Below are 22,541 nucleotides of genomic sequence, written 5' to 3'. Positions count from 1 at the left end.
TGGAGTGTGACATGGTTGGGTTTTCCGTCTAAGCTTCCAGCCATCATGCAGACTAATACTGAGGGTGTGTCCTTGGGCTTGCCAATCATCTTGATGGTTTGATTGTACTCCTCATTGTCTAAGAACAACAGGTCGATGGTAGCAAAAACATGTGTCTAGTCTCGCTCATCCTTAGGACACAGGATATACTTGATTAAGGCCCCATAGGATTTCCTCATTTGGCAATCACCCTTCAGCATGGTGGAGATGGCATCTAGGTCAACCAACGTAGTCTTCCAGGTGTCCATCTCTACCCTTATAGCCTCCGTTCGATTGCCGAGGAAGATGAGACTATTGCCTTAGTCTTCTATGACTCTCACATTTCGCATCCACGGTCGGCCTAGCAAGATGTCGTAGTTCACTCTCTTCATGACTAAAAGTCAATAGAGAATTGGACTTCTGCGATCTTCACTGGCCAATTCTTTAACACGCCGAATGGTTTCATCTTCATTCCGTTAGCAAGTGTGACGTTGCACCTTAGTAGTCTCGACCGATGGGTTACCCCAAGTTTGAAGTACTGCATGGCTTAGCACACTAACTCTTGCTCCTGTGTCTATAATTCCTTTTCTTTTGATATCTCCAAGAGCTAAGACTGGCAAGACTACATGCATCTCTGTGCCTTCCCAAAAAGCATTGACATGCAAGGACTTAGGTACGGAGTGCATGTCAGGCTTGGTATTTGCGTTTCCACGTCGTGCTCGTATAAGTTTGCAGCGGCTTGCTCATTTGACTCTTCGACCCATTGTTTCAGCTCTTGCCATAGCGTTGGATGCTGCCTAAGTAGGTATCCTAAGCTTAGAGTCACATGGGTGGTTACCATTGTATTAAGGAGGTTGCTAGATGCTTGCCTCTCTCCTAACCCTGCAGTTCTTGGCCACTGGCCTTGACTAATTTGTTGGCCCGTAGCATTTAGACTTTGCCTAATCGGCACTGCTTGTGGTGTACCCTCAATTTTAGTCGTGGGGGTGGGACTGGTGTGCTTATGCTTAAGAAATCATCGATCTCGTCTTCTAGTATGGGCTCAGCGTCTTTTAGGTACTCTTGGGCTTCTTTCACCCACTCCTTCACCTTCTCGATGGCTCCAAGTTGATGCTTCGGGTTGCGGTACTCCTCGACCTTAGCACTTCCATTTTCAACTATCTTCGGAGCTGACGTTTTTGCCTATACATTAGTGACTTTCTTTCCAGTAGGCAGTGTCGTGGCACTTTTGGTTTTGAGCGTGACCTTAGCGTCTGGCCTCTTCTTCCTCCGTCTTCGACTCCTCTTTCCGATTGAGATTGCATCGAGATTACTAGGCCCTGGCAACGGCTGTCTTGTTTACGTATGAGTCATGACATGCAATGGGATAGGCGTAACCTCCTTCTCATCGAGTGTCTCGACATCGAACAATCCCAATGGAAATGATGGCTCGTTTGCTGAACTAGAGGATGGATTCCTTCTAGGAAAATCGACAAAGAGGTGAGTGATTCCACACTTAGCGTATCTTAGGTCAGCTTTGTCTTTATTTGCTTGTTTTCTCTTGAGGCAGCACAAAGAAACATGTTTGTACCTCTCTCTCTATCTAATATTATCACTGGCACTGGTCGGTAGTCCATAAGGACTGTATTGTCTTCTTCGTCGTACGACAGGTAAGGGTGTACATAAGGCTCCTCACCGTTCGGCTCCTCCACATAGTGGACTGGAGTGTCACTCGGTGGATGGGTTATGTAAGGTCCAAGTGGTCTAGGGATACTCGTAGAGTTTATCTCCATTCTAGGGATGGTCGGCTTAGTATCATTAGGTACTGGGAGGGCCAATGGGGCTCCCCTTCTAAAGAAGTTCAACGGCCTATTCGCAAGGTAGGGGCGACCGTAAGGCTGTGAGTATAGGAGTCTCCGAGGTAATTGACAATGCATGGCATCATGGCCGAACCTACTGCAATTAGCACAAGGTCGTGACCTAGGGTCCTGACACTTGGTTGACAGGTGGTTTCCGTCACAATGTACACATTGGACGTGTAAGCGCATTGGTTGTCTCATTATCTCGTGCAATTTGGCTATTTCCATCTTCATCTCTGCTAGCTCGTCTTGAGTCGGTGCTTTTCCCTTTATCGTGATCACTTAGGCTCAATCTCTTGCTGGACATTGTAGCTCTCTCGGAATTCCTAGCACTGGACTCTTCTCGATTCGCGTTCCTGGAGCTTCTCTTCTTGAGCTGGTTGTCTACTCTAATAGCTTTTTCAAAGACCCTTGCTAGCGCCTCGCTGCAGGCTCAAATTGCCTGCCAAGGCTTTGTAGAGCTTTTCACTTTGTATTCCGTTAATGAATACCATGGACACCACTCTTTCGGTTGGTCTCTCGCCCATAGGGATTCTCTTGAAGAGGCTCCTTGCATGGGTCATGTAATCTCGGATGTCCTCTTTCTCTTTCTGCTTGATATTCATGAGTCTCACTAGCAGGTTGTCAAAGTATCCTGGTTCCGAGAATCTCTTAATGAAGAGATTTTTCAGGCCATGGAAATTGGCTCGCTCAGCAGCATCTAGGTCCGTGTACCAGATCCTATCCTTATCACTGTTGACAAGATGGAGAATCCAAAAAATCTAAAGCAGAAGACAAGGCCAAGGCAAAAGTGAAGGCACATCAAGAAGAATCTGGAAACACAAGAAGTGTAAAAAAGTCCTAAATCAAGGAGAGAGGTACACAAGAAAAAGTGTAAGTCAATACTTTTGTAAAAGAGCGCAAGGTGCACCATGATTTATTTTACGAGTACCCTGTGCAAATTGTAAAGATAGATGGGCGGTAGGAAGGAAGCTAAGAAGATAGGAGGACAATGGGAAAAAGGGTCTCTAGGCTACAGCCGGCCATGTAAAAAAGGGGATAAGGGGATGACCGCCCAAAAGGGATTCAGGGTTTTGTATATAAAGTTGAAAAGTGAATGAGAAACTCATTCTTGTGTGTGGCCAAAAGTAGCTCTCATTTTCTTCTTCTTCTCCTTGTTTTTGCTTACTTGAGCTTGTGCTTGAGAGAGGGTGTGTGAGTGTGAGAGAGTGAGTGTGTGAGGATGAGGGACCATGGTGGAGAAGCTCTCCATCTTCTCCTTTCTTCTTCTCTTCGTTTCTCGTCTTGTCTTGCTCGTGGCAATGGAGCTTGGAGCGTGAGGATCGAACTCGCTTGAAGCTTGCACTTGGATCGTGGAGCTACCAGAGTGCCTGGGAGAGGAGGCAACTCGATCGGGCATGGAGGTAAGCTTACTACAGTCGTAGGAGAGAGCGCATCAGCTATGTGAGAGGTAGCCATTAGTGCTCGGCTTGGAACGCTTGAACAATAAGTGGTTTGTGGATCTTAGCGGTTATGCCTCTACAATCGTCTAAGCATAGACCGAAAGCTTGCGAGCATTGAGTGAGATCAGTGTGGCTGTTGGCCTCGTAGACTCGCCAAACTGCTTTACAAAGCTGTACGGGTCATTGTTCTCGGTTGGTATTTGTTTAGTTGCTTCGCTACCACGGGAATTTTTTATTGGCTCTTAGAGCCTTGACTGACTCTTAACCCTGCCAGTAGTGATGTTGCTAACGCAGTAGCACTCTGCTCCGCTGTTGTGTTGTCTAGCAACCACCTCGTTAGAAGCTCAGCGTGAGGTCTCCTTTTAGTGCTCTCTTACTCTCTGTCTGATTTTTGCCTGCTAGGGCTAACACTCTATGGATCTCTCGCATTTCCATGCTCTGGTGTAAGCTCCTAGTCTACTAATCCTGGTTGTACGCGACTATGCCTTGCAGAGCTTTGCGTGCTAGCTTTCTCTCCTTCTCAAGATCCGCTATGATGTCCTCCGTAGGTCTACTGCAGTGTTCTAACTGGGTTTGAGCATCATATTTGCTTACTAATAGCTAGATTGCCTCAGGAAAGTCTCGTAGGTCAAGTTCTTTGTTGCCTCTATGGCCAAAGCTGTCCTCTTCCACGTCGTTAGATTTCCTGTTCTGCCAAGTTGTCGATCAAGTTTATGAGGTCAGGTAGATCCACTTTCCGGATAGTGTCAGTATTTATGTCTGGCTTTTTAGTTGTGTTCTTTGCTTGGTCCTACACTTGGGGTTTCGATCACCCGTCTATGTCTTGGGATCTTCTCTTACTGGTGGGTTCCTTCAAGTTTTTATGTCTGAGTGAGTTTCTTGTTAATTACAACTAGTCCTTAACTTACCCTCACTGTGTGTGTGTATGTGTGTGTACTCTTTTCTGTGCACTGTGCGCAATCAGGCTTTTAGCTTTTCTTAAGTGTGTTTCAAGTATTGGAAATCAGGGTGAGTGAGAAACAAAGTGTCTAAGCGGCTCTTGCACTCTCATTTATGGGTTTGGTCTGATAGGCTTGTATGTTTGGTTTATGGCCTCAGCTTATGGCCGTTGTTGTCGGGTTATAGTGTTTTCGTTGCGCCTTCCGCTCAATCAAGATTCGATTCGGGGTCTATGACTCCGCTTGATGTCGCTAACGGGCCCTATCGCTAGATAGTCGACTAATGTCACCTCTACGTCTGTGTCTCGCTGATTGCTCTATTTCTTGCCCCAGAAAGGCATTTCAAGTGTCTGTATGGTCTTCAGGGGTTCATACAGCCGGGATCTAAGTGGGTCTGGTTCAAAATTTAAAAATTTTGAGAAAAATCAAATTCGGCCCAAGAGATTTGAATTGTAGGGGCCAAGTGTATGACTCGAACGGGGGCCGAATGGCCAAGAGCTGAGTGAAATTGGGCTGAGTTAAGATGGTCCGAATGGCCGAGGGCCGAGTGGGTGTGGTGTTCGAGTTCGAGGGCCGAGTGGCCAAGCTGGATGGGCGAATTGGCCGAATTATGCGAGGTGGACTCGGACGGGCCGAATGGCCGGAGACGAGTGGCTGAGGGCCAATTCTGAAACTCGGCCCAGGATCGAGCTACTCGGACAAGCCGAACATGGCAGGTTTTATTGTGAAAAAGTTGAAAAAATTCGACGATTAAGAGATTTAATGTGTTGTAAGCGTCGAGCACTTCCAGATTATTATAGTTGCCTTTGTATGTTGTACGGACAGGTTCGTATGGTATGGATTGTACGGTACCGTACGGTACGTATTCGCATGAATTCATACAACTTTTTGGGCCTATTTGGGCCACATCACCTGCGCCACCTCGATCCCGCGTCCCGCGTTTTTTGCACCCTTGCTTTTACTCCACCTGCCTACATGGCACTTTTTGGGGGGTGGGAAGCCTTGGATACCTCACCCCACCCCCTTTTCCAGCCATGCACTCCCCTCCCTAGCCCTCTTTGGATTCCTTCTAGCTGGCAGCCCTCTCTTTGACGGTTGACCCCTCTTTTGACTCTTTGAACTTTGACCCTTCTCTCATCTACAAAAGGTGCTCCTCTCCTCCATGCTTCCATACCAATTCAGCAAGCACTTGTGACTTACCATTCTCATCTTCCTCTCTTAGATCTTGATTCTTGAATGGACTTGTGATTTGTCATTCTTGAATCTCACCTCCCATCCCCTCTTTCCTGCACCCTATCGAAGCATTTATTATTCTCAAATCTCATCTCCCATCCCCTCTATTGCACCCTATCAAAGCATTTGCCATTCTCATCTCCCATCCCCTCTCTCTTACTCTTGCTCTTTAAACTTTACCCCAACCCTCGAGCCTCTTAAGTCTCTCTCTCAACTTTCAAGAGTTGAGACTCAAGCATCTCTCTCTCTCTCTCTCTCTCTCTCTCTCGGGCCTCTTTATCCGTCATCGGCACCATGACTTGTGAGAAGCACGAGGCCTTCAATTTGCATGCGATCCATGTGGAGAGGGACACAAAGAAGTCCAACTTCCACCATTGGACATACAAGTATTGCGGGAAGCGCTATACAAGTGGTGCAACTCGGCTTCTCCAATATCCAAGATGGGGGCAAGTGCTCCATTCAAGGAGATCCCTCAAAACATTGCGGAGGAGATTCTTGCCAAGATGAGAGGGGGATCCATAAGAGGAGGAGGAAGTGGCTTATCGGCACCAACTCCTATACCTACTAATGAGGAAGCATCCAATGTGGGTATATCTTCAACCGATGCAAGAGAGGCCTTTATCATTGGTTATGGGGCTCCGGTAAAAGACAAAGAGTGGAGGCTCATGCGGTGCCAGAGAGACAATCGTCTCTCTCTCAAGCTCCCGATCATGTGCGTGGATCGATTGCCTTTCTTAGAGAAAGGCAACGACTTATGGACATTGAAATTGCACACACGGTGATTGAGTGCAATCTTGCATTTCATGTCCTAAAGGAAGAGCAATGGAAGAAGATGGCAAAAGCCATTGCCAATGTGGGTCCATGTGAAGGATGGACCGGTGTCACATACAATGACATGAGGATGAGAAAGATTGATGAAGAGAAGGAGAGAATTGATGGAGCCTTTGATCCTATTCGGGCCGTATGGATAAAAGATGGTTGCTTCATTCTCATTGACGGATGGAGTGATCATAAGAAACTGGGCATCATCAACATACTCATTTCATGTCCACTTGGCACTTACTTTTTACGGGCCGTAGATACTGGCAAGAGGGGGAGAAAAACGACGGGCGCATTCATCTATTGCCACATTCAACAAGCCATCATTGAGGTATACATTGTAATTTGCGTTTTAAATTTGTTTTACTTTCTTTCATTATGATAATATCATGATTCATAATTGAAATTTGATTTATACATAACTTATAATTTGTAAATTGGGGTTGTAGGTGGGCCCCTCAAATGTGGTGCAAGTTGTTACCAACAATGCATCAAATTGTCGGCGCATGGGCCGTTTGCTTGAGGCCGAGTTCCCTAAGATTGTGTGGACTCCATGTGCAAGTCATCGTTTAGACTTGCTCATGGAGGACATTGGGAAGCTCAAGTGGGTGAAGAGGGTGGTCCGCAAAGCTACATCAATTGTCACATTCTTCACCGTAAAGGTAAAGGTGCTTGCGATGTATCATGAGCATAGCACACTGGAGTTGAAGAAGCCTTCTTCAATTTGCTTTGCTTACATGTGGTTATTGCTGGAGCGCCTTTATGAGGTGCGGTCCGCCTTGCGCCAGATAGTGGTATCCACTCTATGGAATGAGTGGGATGAGCATGACACAGAGGAGGCCAAAGCCATGCAGCGCTTGTGCCTTAATGAGCAGTTTTGGCAAAAAATCCGTGCCGTTGTCATTGTCATGACTCCCTTTTATAGGATGTTACGCATGAGTGATTGCGAGGGGTCCACCATGGTCCTTCTCATTCACTTCTTTAGAGCCGCATTGGCGGAGGCACGTGCTTGTATAGTGATCATAGAGACACAGCGTGCACATGTGTTAGAGATAGCAGAGAGGAGATGGGCGTGGATGCATAAGCCCATCCATGGTTTTGCCGCATTGGTACATCTGGCCTACAAGTCACCGGCGGTCATGGATGATAGAGAGTTCTGTTTAGATCAGCTTGCTTATTTGACTCGTGTGGTCCCTGTGGATGACTACAATGAAGTGTTAGAGGAGCTAGGATGCTATGCAGATTAGAGAGGGCATGTGGCTTTTGCTTCTCCCACTTGTTGGAGGAGAGTTACTTGTGAAGCCTTTATTTTGATGGCAAAACTTTGGATACGTACTGGAGACCCTTCAGCCCTTAGCCATGAGGGTCATTGCCCAGGATTGCTCTTCGGGTGCATGTGAGAAAAACTGGAGTGCCTATTCTCTCATTCACACAAAGATTCGTAATCGGCTTAGCACACGATAGTTAGAGCGGCTAGTCTATTGCCGCACTAACTTACTCATGATGAGGGCTATGATGAGCATGGGTAGTCCGAAGCAGGTAAAGTTTAAACACTTAAACCATAACATTTAAAATTTGTTGTTTTAACTTTTAAACTTTGAACTTTGAAGTTTAAACTTTATGCTTTACAATTTAGACTTTAGCATTCACAATGATTAATCTTACGTACATCACTGCATTGTGTAGGTGAATGTTGATACATTCAAGTTGATGGGCGACACTCTTCCGAGTATACATAAGGAGGTGGACGAGGAGGAGATGATTTTCGCAGAGCTCTATAGAGAGCTTATAGCAACAGATACTTGTGACACTCGCAGTCAACGTGCTCGTGGGCGAGGAGTTCGAGTAGGTGGTAGTAGGGGCATGGCCATTCGACGCTCTCCATTATCGAGAAGAGGTGGTTCGAGTGGCTTGCAGACATATGTAAGGTGGGGCTCTAGTAGCTCACATCCTGTGCCTCATGATGACATCCCCCCTTGCCTACACAGTCGCCACCCAAGGAGCCATCATTTGATGATGATGGTAACCTTATCAATGAGGATGAGTATGAGTGTGTCTCATCATTGGATGCCAAGGAGTCATCTTTAGACTCTCTTGATGAGCACTCAGACGGTTTTGATGATGATGATAATGGTGATGATAGTGATGCCTCATCATAGATTCATATGACATAGGTCTCTCTTTTTTTTTTGTATCAGATATACTAGACTGTAGTTGTATCGCATGTTTTGTGTAGCGGCTAGCCCATGCGACTGCGATGGTCACCCTCATGTATTCATCTTATTCTGTAATGAAATGGCTATTTTCACTTTAAATATGTATTTTATGATTTATGATTTTTGTTATTTAAAAAACCATCTTAATTTTTTTTTCGTACTAATATCGTACCGTACCTTATAAAATCATAAGGTACCAATTAGTAACGTATTTTATCGTACCGTACCGTATTGTACATTTCGTACGTGACAACTATGCAGATCATACCTATGGATGAAGGAGAAGGTTTGGATATACCTGTAGCGGACAACAAACTTGTCGGCGGCAAGATCGAAGTGAATCCACGCAATGGAGCTCTCTCTCTCTCTCTCACACACACACACACACACACACACACACACACACATACACACACACAACTAGGGTTTCAAATGAGCTCTCCCTTGGCCTTTTGGCTATTAAATCCCTTCTTGGCAAAGGACTTGCCACTTGTAATCACTCACTTATCGATCTTAATTCCCTTGAGCACTCTTTTTTTCCCATTTTTCTTTATTTGTGCCTTGTTTGGGCCTATTTTACAGTAGCAAACCTTACACTTTTCCAATTCAATTCGTTAATCCTAACCTACTCTAAATACAACAAGAATCGAAAGCAAAGTACTGAAATGATTTCTCCTACTCTCCTAATCATCAAGTCATCAAAATAACCAAAATACTTACTTACTGTGAAGATTGAAAAACCCAAAACTTCCTGCCTATCTCAAGCTCCGATTCGGGGAAAAAACCCTTACTTCGATGCTTGATTTGAGATGCGCAAGCGCTCAAGCTTGAATCCATTGGTCCCGGCAACAGAACCAAAATGTAGAATCCCGGGAGCTCATGCTTAACTTTCAAGAACCATGGACCACTTATTCGTTCAAGCATTTCAAGTGAGCACTTATGGCTATCTCTCACTTAGCCGATGCGCCTACGATCCTACTAGGGTATAGTGAGCTTACCTCGATGCCCAAATGGGTTGCCTCCTCCTCAAGCACACCGCTAGCTCCACGATTCTTGATGCAAGATCAAGCATCCTCAAGCCTCCACCTCCAAGCTTCATTCTCCATAGCCGCTGCAAGACAAGAGAAGAGAAGAAAAGAAGAAGAGAGGAGATGGTGGAGAGCTTCACTTGATTCCTCGTCCTCACACACTCACTCCCTCACACTCTCACACTCCCTCTCTTAAGCATACACAAACAAGCAAAGCGAAGAGGAGGAGAAGAAGAGCTTGTTGCCACACACCAAAGAATGAGCTCTCATTTACTTTTTGAACTTTATATACATGCCCTAAAATCCCCATGGACACCCATCCCCTTTTTTACATGACTGGGCATTGTGGCAAGATTCTCTTTTCCATTCCCTTCTACTTAGCCTATTTCTTTAGCCTATGCCCCGTCTACCCTTTTACAATTTGCATAGGAGGGAGCTTGGCACTCTTTTACAAAAGTTTTGGGGTGCCCTTCACTTAAAAATGCGCTTTTGCCTTTAACTTGACTTTAGAGGTTGTCCTTGTGCCTTTGCTTGTTCTCCGTCCTGCTTCTTCCATTTCTGTCGCATTTCACTTCTTTTGCTTCCATCTCGAGCTGGGGTTAACGCAATGATACAGTAGTTTTGTGGTACTCAAGAGTACCCAATAAAGTTTTCAGACACGTATATAAGTCATGTACAAGCCTAGCCCTTAGGGCGGGCACAGGCACTGCATTGGGAATCGCCCTTTATCCCAACAATCTCCCCCCTACAAGCAATGTGCCCAAAGGTAGACGAAAAAAAATCAGCTAAGTCTAAGTATGTACAAAGCTGAAAGAGACTATACCTATTCAATACCCATAATCTCTCTCTGCAATGGGCAAATTGCTCTGCTGGGAGACCCTTCGTGAAAAGGTCTGTAGGGTTATCATCAGTGTGTATCTTGACTAGTTCAATGCTCTTGCTCTCAAGTACCTCCCTGATGAAATGATACTTCATATGTATATGTTTTGTCTTTGCATAAAAGACAGGGTTCCGTACTAATATGATAGTACTCTGACTATCATAGTGGAGGAAAGGAATCTTAGTGATACCAAGCTCAGCAACCAAACGTAACAACCATAAGGCCTCTTTGCATGCCTCAGTGGCAGCCACATACTCTACCTCAATAGTAGACAGTGCAACACACTTCTGTAGCCTAGATATCCAAGAAACAGATCTTATTGTGAAGGTAAACACATATCCTAAAGTGGACTTCCTGCAATCTGCATGTCCAGTATAGTCTGTATCCATAAAGCCAACGACATATGCTTTCTGCTTACTAAAGCAGATGCTCAAATCCCTTGTGTCCTTGAGGTATATCATAATACCTTTCATTGCTTCCCAATGCTTCTTGCTAGGGTTTTCCATGTATCTGCTAACCACCCCCACTGCAAAGGAAATGCTAGGACATGTAGCCACCATGGCATACATCAGACTGCCAATAGCTTAAGCATACGGAATCTTGGCCATTTTAGCCTTTTCATCATCAGATGTAGGGTTGTCTTCTACACTGAGTTTCACAAATGGAGGCAATGGAACTCCAATTGCTTTTCCCCCCTTCATACTGAAACGTTGCAAAATCTTGGAGACATACTTTTGCTGAGACAGATAGAGTTACCCTTTGACCTATCTCTGAGTATCCGCATCCCAAGAATGTGATTTGCATCACCAGGATCTTTCATGTCAGAGCTTCAATGTAGATTCTGCTTCAATGAATCCAAAGTATGAGTATCCCTGCTGGAAATCATCATGTCATCTACATACAAAAACAAGATAATCAGGCTGCCATCTGCTGCCTTCTTGATGTACAAGCAGTGAACAACTTGACTCCTCTGATAGCCCTGAGACTGCATGAAAGTATCAAAATTATGATACCATTCATGCGGTGCCTGTTTCAGACTATAGAAACTTCGTTTCTGTTTACAGACCATGGTTTCTTTTCCTTTAGCAACAAAACCCTTAGGCTGCTGCATATATATGTCCTCATGTAGATCACCATGTAAGAATGCAGTCTTTACATCCATCTATATGAGCTCCATATCTTCAGCTACAACCAAGCCCAAAATTGTTCTTAGAGTAGTCATCTTGACTATGGGAGAGAAGATCTCGTCAAAGTCAATTCCATGTTCCTGCTTGTATCCCTTTGCAACCAAACGTGCTTTATACTTTGGCAAAGAACCAGAAGTGACCTTCATCTTGTAAACCCACTTGCATGGAAGAGTTTTCTGCCCTTTAGGCGGTTGCACCAAGTCCCAAGTACCATTCTTATCAAGTGATTCCATTTTTGACAGCATGGCCTTGAACCACTTCTTGCTGTCCAGTCTTGTCATTGCTTCCTGGAAGCATGACAGCTCACGACAGTCAGTAACCATGACATAATCTGCAGCATACTGTGCACCAGGAACAAACTTGTCAGATGGCCTTGATGGTTGGGTCAACCTATGGAGCGAAGGCTTAGCATTTGCAGGCTGTGGAACTTGCAAACCTGCATTTTCAGCTTGCTGTCCTGAAACTTCAGCATGCTGTCCAGTCCCTGCTGGTTGTCCTAACTGAATATTTTCTTGCTGCAACTGTGGATCATCTTGGGAAATACCTTGCTGGTAATTTCCAGTACCATTGCTTGCATTTTCAGGGTCATTTACAGCAGGTATACACTGCTTTCCAGTGGGCACAAATGGCTGTCTAAAAGGTATATCCTCCGTGAAAACAACTCTCCTGACTTCCTTAGTCTTCTCGGGCTGCTTATGCTTGAGATCTTCATGGAAGATGACGTCATTGCTCCGTACTATCTTTTTTTTCTCGGGATCCCAAAGTCTATACCCCATCTCACCCTCGTCACCGTATCCTAGGAATATGCATTTACAGGACTTTGGTTTCAGTTTACTGCATTTTTCTTTCCATGTGTACACAAAAGCCTACAGCCAAACACTTGCAAATGAGCATAAGAAGGTGGCTTTCCCGACCACTCTCCTGAGGGACTCTCCCCTCCCAAAGACCTATTCCATGACCTGTTAATTAGATGAATGGTTGTCATAACAGCTTGTGCCCAAAAGCCATGGGGTAATGCGGCATGAGATAGCATCGTATGGACCTTATCCTGTATGTTCTGATTCATGCGCTCTACAACTCCATTTTGGGGTGGATTATGAGGGGCAATGAGCTCCGTCTTTATCCCCTTACTGTCACAAAATGCCTGAAAGGCTTTGGACACATACTCCCCACTGTTGTCAGAGCAAAGACACTAAAGTGTCTTTTCAGTCTGGCTCTCAACCAATGCCAGGAATTTTTGATACTTGCCAAGCACTTCGTCCTTGCTACCAATAGTGTAAACCCATACCTTCCGAGTAGCATCATCGACAAATGTGACAAAGTATTTCTTTTCTCCTAGAGAAACCCTGGCGTCTGATAGACATCGGAATATACTAACTCTAGAGGCAAAGATTTCAATGAAAGAGACCGTTTATGAGACGTCTGTGCATGCTTCCCATAAACACAATGATCACAATGTTAGCCAGTCATTTCTTGGACAGTACGAATGGCAGTGCCATGTCAGCAAGTGCCACATTAGCACCTGCAATCGGACAGTTTTTTACTGCAGTCGACTGCATTTAATGCAACCGACCTGCTGCAGTTATTTCCTATTTTTCGGCTATTTATAGCCGGTTTTGTGGCACACTCCACTACACATTATTCAGTAATTTTAGATTCTGATCTTGAGATCTGTTGGCTGAGATAGACTGTGCTCGGACTGACGGAGATCGAGGTCATCAAGTCGGAAACATACGCAGATATTTTCTCTACCCCCTTGTGTATTTCTGCACTTTTATATAGCATACTACATCGTAGATTTTCTGCGTTTACACTGTCTCCTTTTCTCTCTCTCTCTCTCTCTCTTTGTGTTCACTCTCTCTCAATCTTTGTCCTACGCTTCGTATCGCTACACTCTGACATGGTATCAGAGCGGTGAAGATGGACTGACTGAGGACTGAACCTATCTGAAGAGGAGATTTCAGCGTGACACAAGGCTGTGTTTCCAGGATTCGAGGGCGAGCGGGAGGGCTGCGCATCGGATCAAGGCTGAAGCGAGCGTGGGCATGCGGGAAAGGAGTCTAATCGGTGAATTTGCTGCAGGTTATTGCTGTTCAAAGGGGAGGAAGACTGCATTTGAGGCCTTCCATTGCAGATTTTACATTTTCATTACCTCCGGCGGGTGAAGAAGGTTTGGGCAACGGAGAAACCAGCCCTAGAAGGCTGCGTTTTCATAGTCAGAGGGGGCTGATTTTGTGTTTGTGCAGGTATTGCAGGTTAATATGTCTACAGAGACTGATTTGGAGTTCCAGGCGATCATGGACAGGAAGATGCTTGTTCTACCGGCTCTTCCAACGGATCAAAAGCTTGATGGTGACAATTACCGTATTTGGCGGGTAATGATGTTGGCCATTTTAGAGTCTTATGATTTGGCGGAACTGGTGATGGAGGAGATTAACAGGCCTTGGGTGAGGGATGAGTCCAAACTCTCTTCCAATGCTCGTGCGGAGTTGACCAAGGCCCAGTCTCATTGGAACAAACTGAATGCCAGGATTCGATCTTTTCTGTTTCTGTCTTGCACCATAGCCGTGATAGTTCACATCGAGCACTTGACGGTGGCTCGTGAGATATGGCTGGAGCTCGACAAATGTACAACCGGATGACCCTGATGAAGAGGGTTTCTTTGGAGGTGCAGATGAGGAATTTGTCCGTGAATAAGTCTTCTTCGCTTCGGGAACACATCAATAAGCTTCGGCAGCTTCAGATGCAGGTTCAAAATGCGCGGAAGCCTATTTCCTCCGAAGACATGGCGATTACTTTACTATCCCAGTTGCCGCCACAATTCGGTACTTTTTATTTCGCTCTTATTGCATCAGGGCGGGAGTCGACTCTTTGGTGGGAAGAGTTGGTTCCTATGGTCTTGGACCAGGAGGAACAATTGAAGGGACAGAGTGCTTCCAAATCGGAGGCATTGGTTGGTCAAGCCTCTCAGAAGAAGGGGAAGGACCAAAAGAAGGAGGAGGACAACAAATCCAAGAAGAACAAGGAGAAGGAATCGACTGGCCATATTTGTGGAAAGACCGGTCACTGGAAGAAGGATTGCCCTGGCAAAGACAAAAAGGATACCAAGAAGAAGGACACAAAGGACCCTGGAGCGGTGGCTGCACCCTCATCAGCTGCTCTTCTACACTTGGCAGTCATTGAGGACTCTACACCGAAATCTTCAGATGTTGCGATGACAGCTCCCTAGGCTTGAGAGTGGATTGTGGATAGTGGTGCCTCACAGCACATGACTCCTCCTTCCACTAGTGTTGCCAATTTGCGACCTTCGCGTGGGCAGATTCTCATTGGAGACAGCTCTTCTGTGTCTATTGCTATGCGGGGTGAGATACAGTTTATTCAAGATGGACGTGGTGGTACCCACACCTCTGAGGTGTTGCATATGCTAGGATTGGGGTATCATTTACTTTCGGTTCATAAGATTTGTGCTCTTGGCCTCTTGGTGGAGTTTGAAAGTGATACTATTCGAGTCCTTGATCGTGGATCGAGGAAGGTTTTCTCTACAAGGTATGAGGAGAATGGAGTCTACAAATTGAAGTCTTCTTCAGCTCTTACTTCTCTTCTTCTTACTTCTCAGACACAGTCCGAGCTATGGCATGCTCGGTTTGGCCATCTAAACTACGAGTATCTTCGGAAGCCGTCACGAGGGTCGTTTGTCCGAGGCTTGCCGGACATAGTGGTGAGCCATCAGCCACGTGTCTCTTGTATTCGTGGGAAACTGCATCGGGATGCGATTCCCAACAAAGCTTCTAGGAGGTCTACTTCACCCATGGAGCTTGTATCTACGGATCTTTGCGGCCCGATGAGGACCGAGTCCCTGAAGGGGAGCTTGTACTTCATGTTGATCGTAGATGACTACAGCAGGATGACTTGGGCCTATTTTTTGACTTTGAAGTTGGAGGCTTTCTCTCATTTCAAGGATTGGTTTCTCTTTGAGGAGAACCGTTCGTTTGTCCGAGGCTTGCCGGACATAGTGGTGAGCCATCAGCCACGTGTCTCTTGTATTCGTGGGAAACTGCATCGGGATGCGATTCCCAACAAAGCTTCTAGGAGGTCTACTTCACCCATGGAGCTTGTATCTACGGATCTTTGTGGCCCGATGAGGACCGAGTCTCTGAAGGGGAGCTTGTACTTCATGTTGATCGTAGATGACTACAGCAGGATGACTTGGGCCTATTTTTTGACTTTGAAGTTGGAGGCTTTCTCTCATTTCAAGGATTGGCTTCTCTTTGAGGAGAACCGTTCTGGCCGGTGATTGAAGACCTTACGTTCAGACAAGGGAGGTGAATTTATGTCTAATGAGTTTGCTCATTTTTGTGCAGATAGGGGCATTCACCAGGAGTTTGCTAACACCAACACTCCCCAAGAGAATGGCATTTTGGAGTAGAAGAAACGAAGTGTGATCAAGATGGCACGCACCATGATGGAGCACTGACAAACACCTTAGTTTCTATGGGCCGAGGCAGTGGCTACCGCAATTCACATCCTTAATCGATCTCCCACTTCGGCCGTTGACAGGATGACACCTTTTGAGGCTTACTTCGGGACTAAGCCTGATGTCTCTTATTTCATGATCTTTGGATGTGACTCTTATGTGCACATTCCGAAGACGCAGCGTGATAAGTTTGAGGCGGCTTCCCGATGATAGGTTTTTGTTGGCTATAGCTCCCAATCCCAAGGTTATCGTTTGTTTAATCCCGTTAAGCGGGATGTCTACACGAGCCTAGATGTGCGGTTCGTGGAAGTACCAGCCACAGAGGGGAGTGAGGAGCACCCTGTCCTTGGAGATCTAGGGGAGAGTTGGGCTCTCGAGGGGAGACAGTCCCTTTGAAGCCAGAGCCTCTTGATGGAGATTCTTCTTCGGATTCAGAGTCTTCTCTTTCACCAGTCACCCCTGAGTTTCTTCAGTTGAAGTTGGGATATCGGCGCTCCAAGGCTGATCCGCAGCTTTATGAGGGAAGGAGAGACACCCCGACCTATCTTTATAGCGGATGACTTGACTAAGGAAGAGGAAGTAAGTCTCATTGCTCTTTTACGAGAATATATAGATGTCCTTGCTTGGTCCCTAGAAAAGCTCAAAGGGGTAGAACCGAGTGTAGAGACTCACAACATACCCATGACACTAGACGCAATGCCGATCAAGCAGCAACCGTATCCCATAAATCCAAAGCATGCCCATGCCGTCAGGGAAGAAATTGACAAACTAATGAGAGTAGGATTCATCTACGAAATTGAGCACACGGACTGGGTTTCGCCCATAGTCATCGTATTGAAAAAGAATGGAAAGATTAGAGTATGCATCAATTACAAGAAGGTAAACATGGCTACGAAGAGAGATAACTATCCATTGCCGTACACTGAGCACATGCTCAAGAGAGTGGCTGGCAAAGAGGCCTATAGTTTTCTGGACAGCTTCTCTAGACACAATCAGGTGCAAGTGCATCCTAATGATAGGCATAAGACCGCATTCGCCTCTAAATGGGGCATCTTTGCCTACATAGTCATGCCTTTTGGGTTGACTTAATGCGTCAGCTACCTTTTAACAACTGATGTGTACTATATTCAAAGATATGCTTAGGAAGGAGTTAGAGGTCTTTGTGGATGACTTGTGTGTTCACTCTACTTGGAGGGAACACTTAGACAGACTCCGAGTGGTCTTTGAATGGTATCTATATTGTCTCTCATTGAATCCCTTCTCCGTTGTTGAGTAATTTATTTCGGTCTTAGTGAGTTGTTTGCTAGCAAAGCTCACTGGGTAATCTAGGTTGTGTTCACCAGGCTGGCACAACACAGCTCCTGCAGCGAATTTCGAAGCATCAATACGCACATGGAACGTGAGTGTTCAATCTGGGGCTTGTAGAATTGGTGCAGTGGTGAGAGCCTTTTTTAGTTCCTCATATGTGCGTTGGCATTCCTCGGTCCATTCGAAGATGATCAATAGCTTCAATGTGATAATACCCTGTATGGCCTAAGAAGCACTGAACGCCCTTGTAATCAGTTGGGGATGGAAGATCGACAATGACCCTGGTCTTCGAGATGTCTGTGGCAATGCCGTTCTTCGATACTACATGCCCTAGGATGCAAAGAAATTTCGGCATTATCCTTTGGCTATGTCTTTTACCTTCTTTGTTGACCATCAAGCCTTGTTATATCTTGTTAATAAACCTTGTGCTACAAGACGCATCGCTCGATGACCACTGCTTTTAGATTTTGACTTCTCTATGGTGGTATGTAAAAAGAAGCAGCACTACATGGCTGATCATATGTCTCACATCCCCACAAGAGAAGCTATTGAACAAGGCATTGTAGATGAACTGCCAGATGCGTATCTATTCAACTTGTCTAACGAAAGAGATTTGTTTAGAGCCGACATGATGCCATATTAGGCGAATGACATAGTTTACGTACTTGAGCACGGACTACCTGAACGACCAATAGAAAAGGCCCGACTTAGGCCACTCGTCCTGAAGATCCAACCCTATCAGTCGATAGCAGGCCAACTCTATAGGTTGGGGCAAGATGAGTTACTATGCACGTGTGTGTGAGCATAAAATGCATGACGTACTCACAGAGGCATACGGTGGAATCGCAGGAGGGCACTTCAATGGGGATACGATAGTCCGCAAGGTGCTGTAGTCCCAGCTATAGCGGCCCGCTCTTTTCCAAGATGCAGCACGATTCGTAAAGCATTGTGATGAGTGCCAACAGACTAAGGCCCCTATTTTTAAGGATCACATGGAGCTAATCCCAATCATTGCACGACAACCCTCCGAGAAATGGGGGATTGACTTGATCGAACCCATTAGTCCTATGGCACAGTATTCATAAGCTAAATACATCATTGTTGCCACCAATTATCTAACAAAATGGACAAAAGCACGTGCTACGAGAAGAAACAACGCTAGGACCACTACCAAGTTCTTATGAAAGCAAGTGATCTCACGATTCGACTGCCCCATTGAACTTGTTAATGACCGAGGGACACACTTCATCAATGAAGTGATAGCTCATCTCCTATCCACCTTCCTAATCATCCATCGGAAATCTTCGCTCTATTATCCTCAGGCAAACGGCCAAGCTGGATCCACAAATAAGAATCCAAAGAGGGTTCCGTTTTGGGTATAGATTGTTCCCTTGAGACTCCTCATTCTTAGTCTTGATGATTCTCTTCTTGGTACTACAAAACCTATTTCTTTTCTATAAGATTTGGAAAATGATGAATTGTTCCTTGTCTTCCCTTAGATCCTAGATTGATCGCTCATGATATCAAAACAATAATAATTATCCCCTTAGTCACTTTCTTATCACAAGAAGGAAGAGCGTAAGCTTTGATACCAATGTAACTTGGCAAGGATTGTGTGACAAATATCCTTCTTATCCACTTAATCAATCACACAGAAAAAGAAAATAGTTGTGACAGATATTATTTCATCCACTTAATCAATCACACAGAATTAGAAAGAAAATAGTTAGACAAAAGAGCCACAAGCAAAACGCACAATTGTGCAAAGGGCTCACCCCTCTCACAGGAAGGAAAAAAATATCTCCCCTTCTGAGTTAAGATGTTGGGCATTCAGCCAAAATTCTCACCAATGAAAAGAAGAGAAAAGCAGGAGGATCTGCTGAAGATAGCCCTCCTCTTGCCAACTCCACAACTAGCAAACAATGGTTTCAAACACCTCAGAATCCTGGTCTGAAAATAGAGCTCCAAATGGCTGAGAATGCACATAAACCGCCTCTAGACAACTTTGGAAAGAAATATATCACAAACAACCAACCTAAAATGGTTGAATCTGATTCACACAGCTTTGTTCAAGCAGAAACATAGCCTCGAACAAAACATAGATCCTCTAGGCCATTGAGGATCAGCTCGTAATCAAGCAGTTCAACTGTTGCATAACTCGTCCAATCAACTGCTTCCCAAGCAACTCATCCATAGTCAATCCTAAATATTATATTAACTGGGATCCTATTACAGGGTTCTAACAAATCAATGTAAGCATGTTGTGCAGACTAGAGGTAGACATTTGCCTTTCCAAAATGGCTATAGTATGGTATTTGGCATACATATCTGATTTGGAAATGGGCGTTCAGGTTCTACAAGGTGTTTTGTCAGATCCAACACAAACTCACTATATCATCAGTCACATGTGACCTTTGGACTGATTGATACAGTTGTACCTTGATCTGCACGAAACAGTCCATCTGTAGTCATGTACTTCGGACTGGCCAAATTGGTCCTTACAAATCTTTAATAACCACCTCTGTAACTAAGCAACGGTGCATTCTTCTCCAAATGGAGCAAAATCACGTAGTTGATAGTCTACGTAAACCATGAAGTATTGTCTTGTGCCGTTTCTTGAGTCAAAGATCTATAACAAAACTAATTACTACCCAACCCGTGTAAGCATAATTGTTTCGACCATCTTGTGCCGTTTCTTGAGTCAAAGATCTATAACAAAACTAATTACTACCCAACCTGTGTAAGCATAATTGTTTCGACCAGAAACTTTTAGAAATAAAGGATAAGTACCGTGTTAGCTGCTGCAAGTGCAGAGTTCCAAGCTGGATTGCGTGCCAACCATGTGTGCAACTTTGCTGTGTAATCAAAGCCCACATCATGAGGCTGAAAACCTGGTCCGACCATCACCATAGTGTACTCCATCTTCATAAAAAATATCAGTGCAAAGCCTAGAAAGACCAGCAAAGGGTGTGATCGTGTTAATGCAATCAGAGATGCAAAAGCCCAGCTTGCCATCGCGCAAGTAACAAACAAAATGGGAGAACCCTGATAATAAGATTCCATAACGGAAAGCAAATCTGACCCTCACGCCACCTCTTTAGTAGTAGAGATGGGATGACAAAATAGATCTTCGGCAAAGGGCTTGGTAAAACTGATCGTCAGTCTATGATTCCGATTTCTGCAAATCATGACCAGATTGATGCTTAAGAGCTTGAGGAAATGGAAAATGCTTTGGGACTTCAATCAGAAAATCGAATGAGCGATAGGGTGTGCTTGCTTGATCGCATCCGATTCTGCTTACAGGTGTTCTCCCATGAGAAATCTTCTTGTGATTACTGGTGAGCTACCCAATCAAGTCGCCCTGGAACTGATGCAGACACACTTTAATCACTGTCGCGATGGAGGAAAAGGTGCCTTTAAAAACAAAAACGCTTAAGCTTCTGCGTTTTGGTGGTGGCGAAACCGAAGATCAGCAAGTGCATAGATTTAGATGCTCAAGACGTTATATAAGCCAAAGAGCCGCGGTGAACACGAGAGAGACCGATGCCTAATAATCACAGTCAAGGCAAGATATCTTGTTGTTCTTGTTTGCGAGGGAGCAATGCTGCTGCTTGGCCCCTGTTGTGCATGGCGGAGAGACAGGTTGCTTGCCCGTGCATGCGAACAGAGGCAAGCACGACTCCGCCATGCCAAGTGCCTCTCTCTCTCTTCGCCCTCCATACATGCATGCAACAGTCAAAAGAGGCGGGCTGGTAGTAGGCTGCACGCATACGTCACATCCTCTCTTTTTTATCGTAAAAGGTAATTGTATTAATTACGAAAAAAGTACAAGTTTACTTGATTACAAGAGACATGATGGCACTAAGCCATCGTGTGAAAAGGTTCCAGTACTAAGAGTTACAAAGTCATGGCAAAGACGCAGAGGAAATTGCCATATGCCAGGGACGTAAGTCCTCCCGAGAGAGCATGTCAGAATGCTGGAAAAGATCTAGCTGCCAATACAAGAGACCTTTAAGCCTAGCAATATGCCGCTGAACATTATAGGCGGAATAAAAAAGAAACGCATTCCGAATGGTCCAGTTATGCCAACAGTCCCAATATCGAAGAAAGTGAAACACGAGCTTCATATGTGGCTGTGTTGGAGTGGGGTATTTGGGCTGCACAAAAACCCAATCAAAGAGGCGTAGCGAGAAACCAACCACCGCTCGCCAAACGGCTGACAAGAATGACCAGATTTTCTTAGCAATGGAGCAAGAAATAAATCGGTGACGGGCTGATTCCACACTAGTGGTGCAAAAGAAACAGTTGTCGTTGGAGATTCATCGCTTGGAAAGAGCTGAAGCAAGCGGAAGACCACCAATCATCACCCTCCAAAGAAAGACCTTATATTTGAAGGGTGTCTTGTTCAACCAGCCCTCCATCACAGTTGCCCTCCACCATGACCGGGATTTACGCAATCCCCATAGAGTATTTGCTTTAGTAACCAGCCATTGTTGATCTTTAATCAAAAGATGATATAGTTGGTTAGCGGAAGCTTTGCCTAAATTCAGCCGGCCTTCAAAGTCCCAATCCTGCCAGGGATGATCCGAAGCAAGGGCAGGAAAGGGTTGTCTACTCTGGAGCACCATCAAAAGCTGTTCCCATAAATGCCTATATCCACGAGGGATCCTGAAAAGCCTCCTAGCTGTACGAAACGATATTAGCACATTGCAACTGGCAAGGGTGGCATCCGCGACTGAAGTTAAGCCCAAACGTGCCATCCGGTTGAATTGTGGTCAAAGCTCGTGTTTACCTTCCCATGAAAGTAACCGCGAGACTGCCAGCAATTCCAATTGAAAAGAATTAGTAGCTAAGCGATCCTCCGCTGGATGCCATTGAGCCTTCTGGAGGACCAGTTTCCAGGAACATACCAAATGGGTAAGCAGCGATGAAGAAGAACTGGAGAACTGCGAATCAGCATTAAGAACATGCCACCAAGAACTCCGGATTTGAGTATTGCCATGCAGAAGCCCATGATCCTCAAGGATAACGGGCTATAACGACCCATGGATGATGATCCGAGCACATGATGCGGAAAAGAGACCAACGGAGTGCCAGCTTGTGAGTTTGGGCATCTAAAATAGCCCCCTGCCCTTGCGTTTGGGGGTGCACGCATGCGAC

The 22,541-nt window shown here is 45.2% G+C and overlaps 1 protein-coding gene across 3 annotated transcripts in view; it reads right to left on the bottom strand.

Moving 5' to 3' along the window:
- The window catches only part of LOC148026006 (phosphatidylcholine:diacylglycerol cholinephosphotransferase 1-like), a 29,669-nt gene extending 8,569 nt beyond the window's left edge, over positions 1-21,100 (bottom strand). The window contains exons 1-3 of one of the 3 annotated variants that reach the window (XM_087692180.1): positions 20,683-21,100; positions 20,475-20,559; positions 20,172-20,329 (exon numbers count right to left, since the gene is read on the bottom strand). In XM_087692180.1, coding sequence (XP_087548306.1) covers positions 20,172-20,309 — 138 coding nt within the window. In that variant the 5' untranslated portion in view covers positions 20,310-20,329; positions 20,475-20,559; positions 20,683-21,100. Of the gene's footprint in view, positions 1-20,171 lie in introns of all 3 variants that reach the window. The other 2 variants (XM_087692179.1, XM_087692178.1) reach the window with 2 other exon arrangements.
- Positions 21,101-22,541: the final 1,441 nt, after the last annotated feature.

The sequence above is a fragment of the Lygodium microphyllum genome, chromosome 14 (assembly GCF_053477565.2).
Source record: "Lygodium microphyllum isolate KBCC chromosome 14, Lygodium_microphyllum_v1.1.10, whole genome shotgun sequence".
In the NCBI taxonomy this organism is placed as follows: Eukaryota; Viridiplantae; Streptophyta; class Polypodiopsida; order Schizaeales; family Lygodiaceae; genus Lygodium; species Lygodium microphyllum.
The sequence above is the reverse complement of the archived record's forward strand: the minus strand, read 5'-3'. Positions and strand labels throughout refer to the sequence as shown.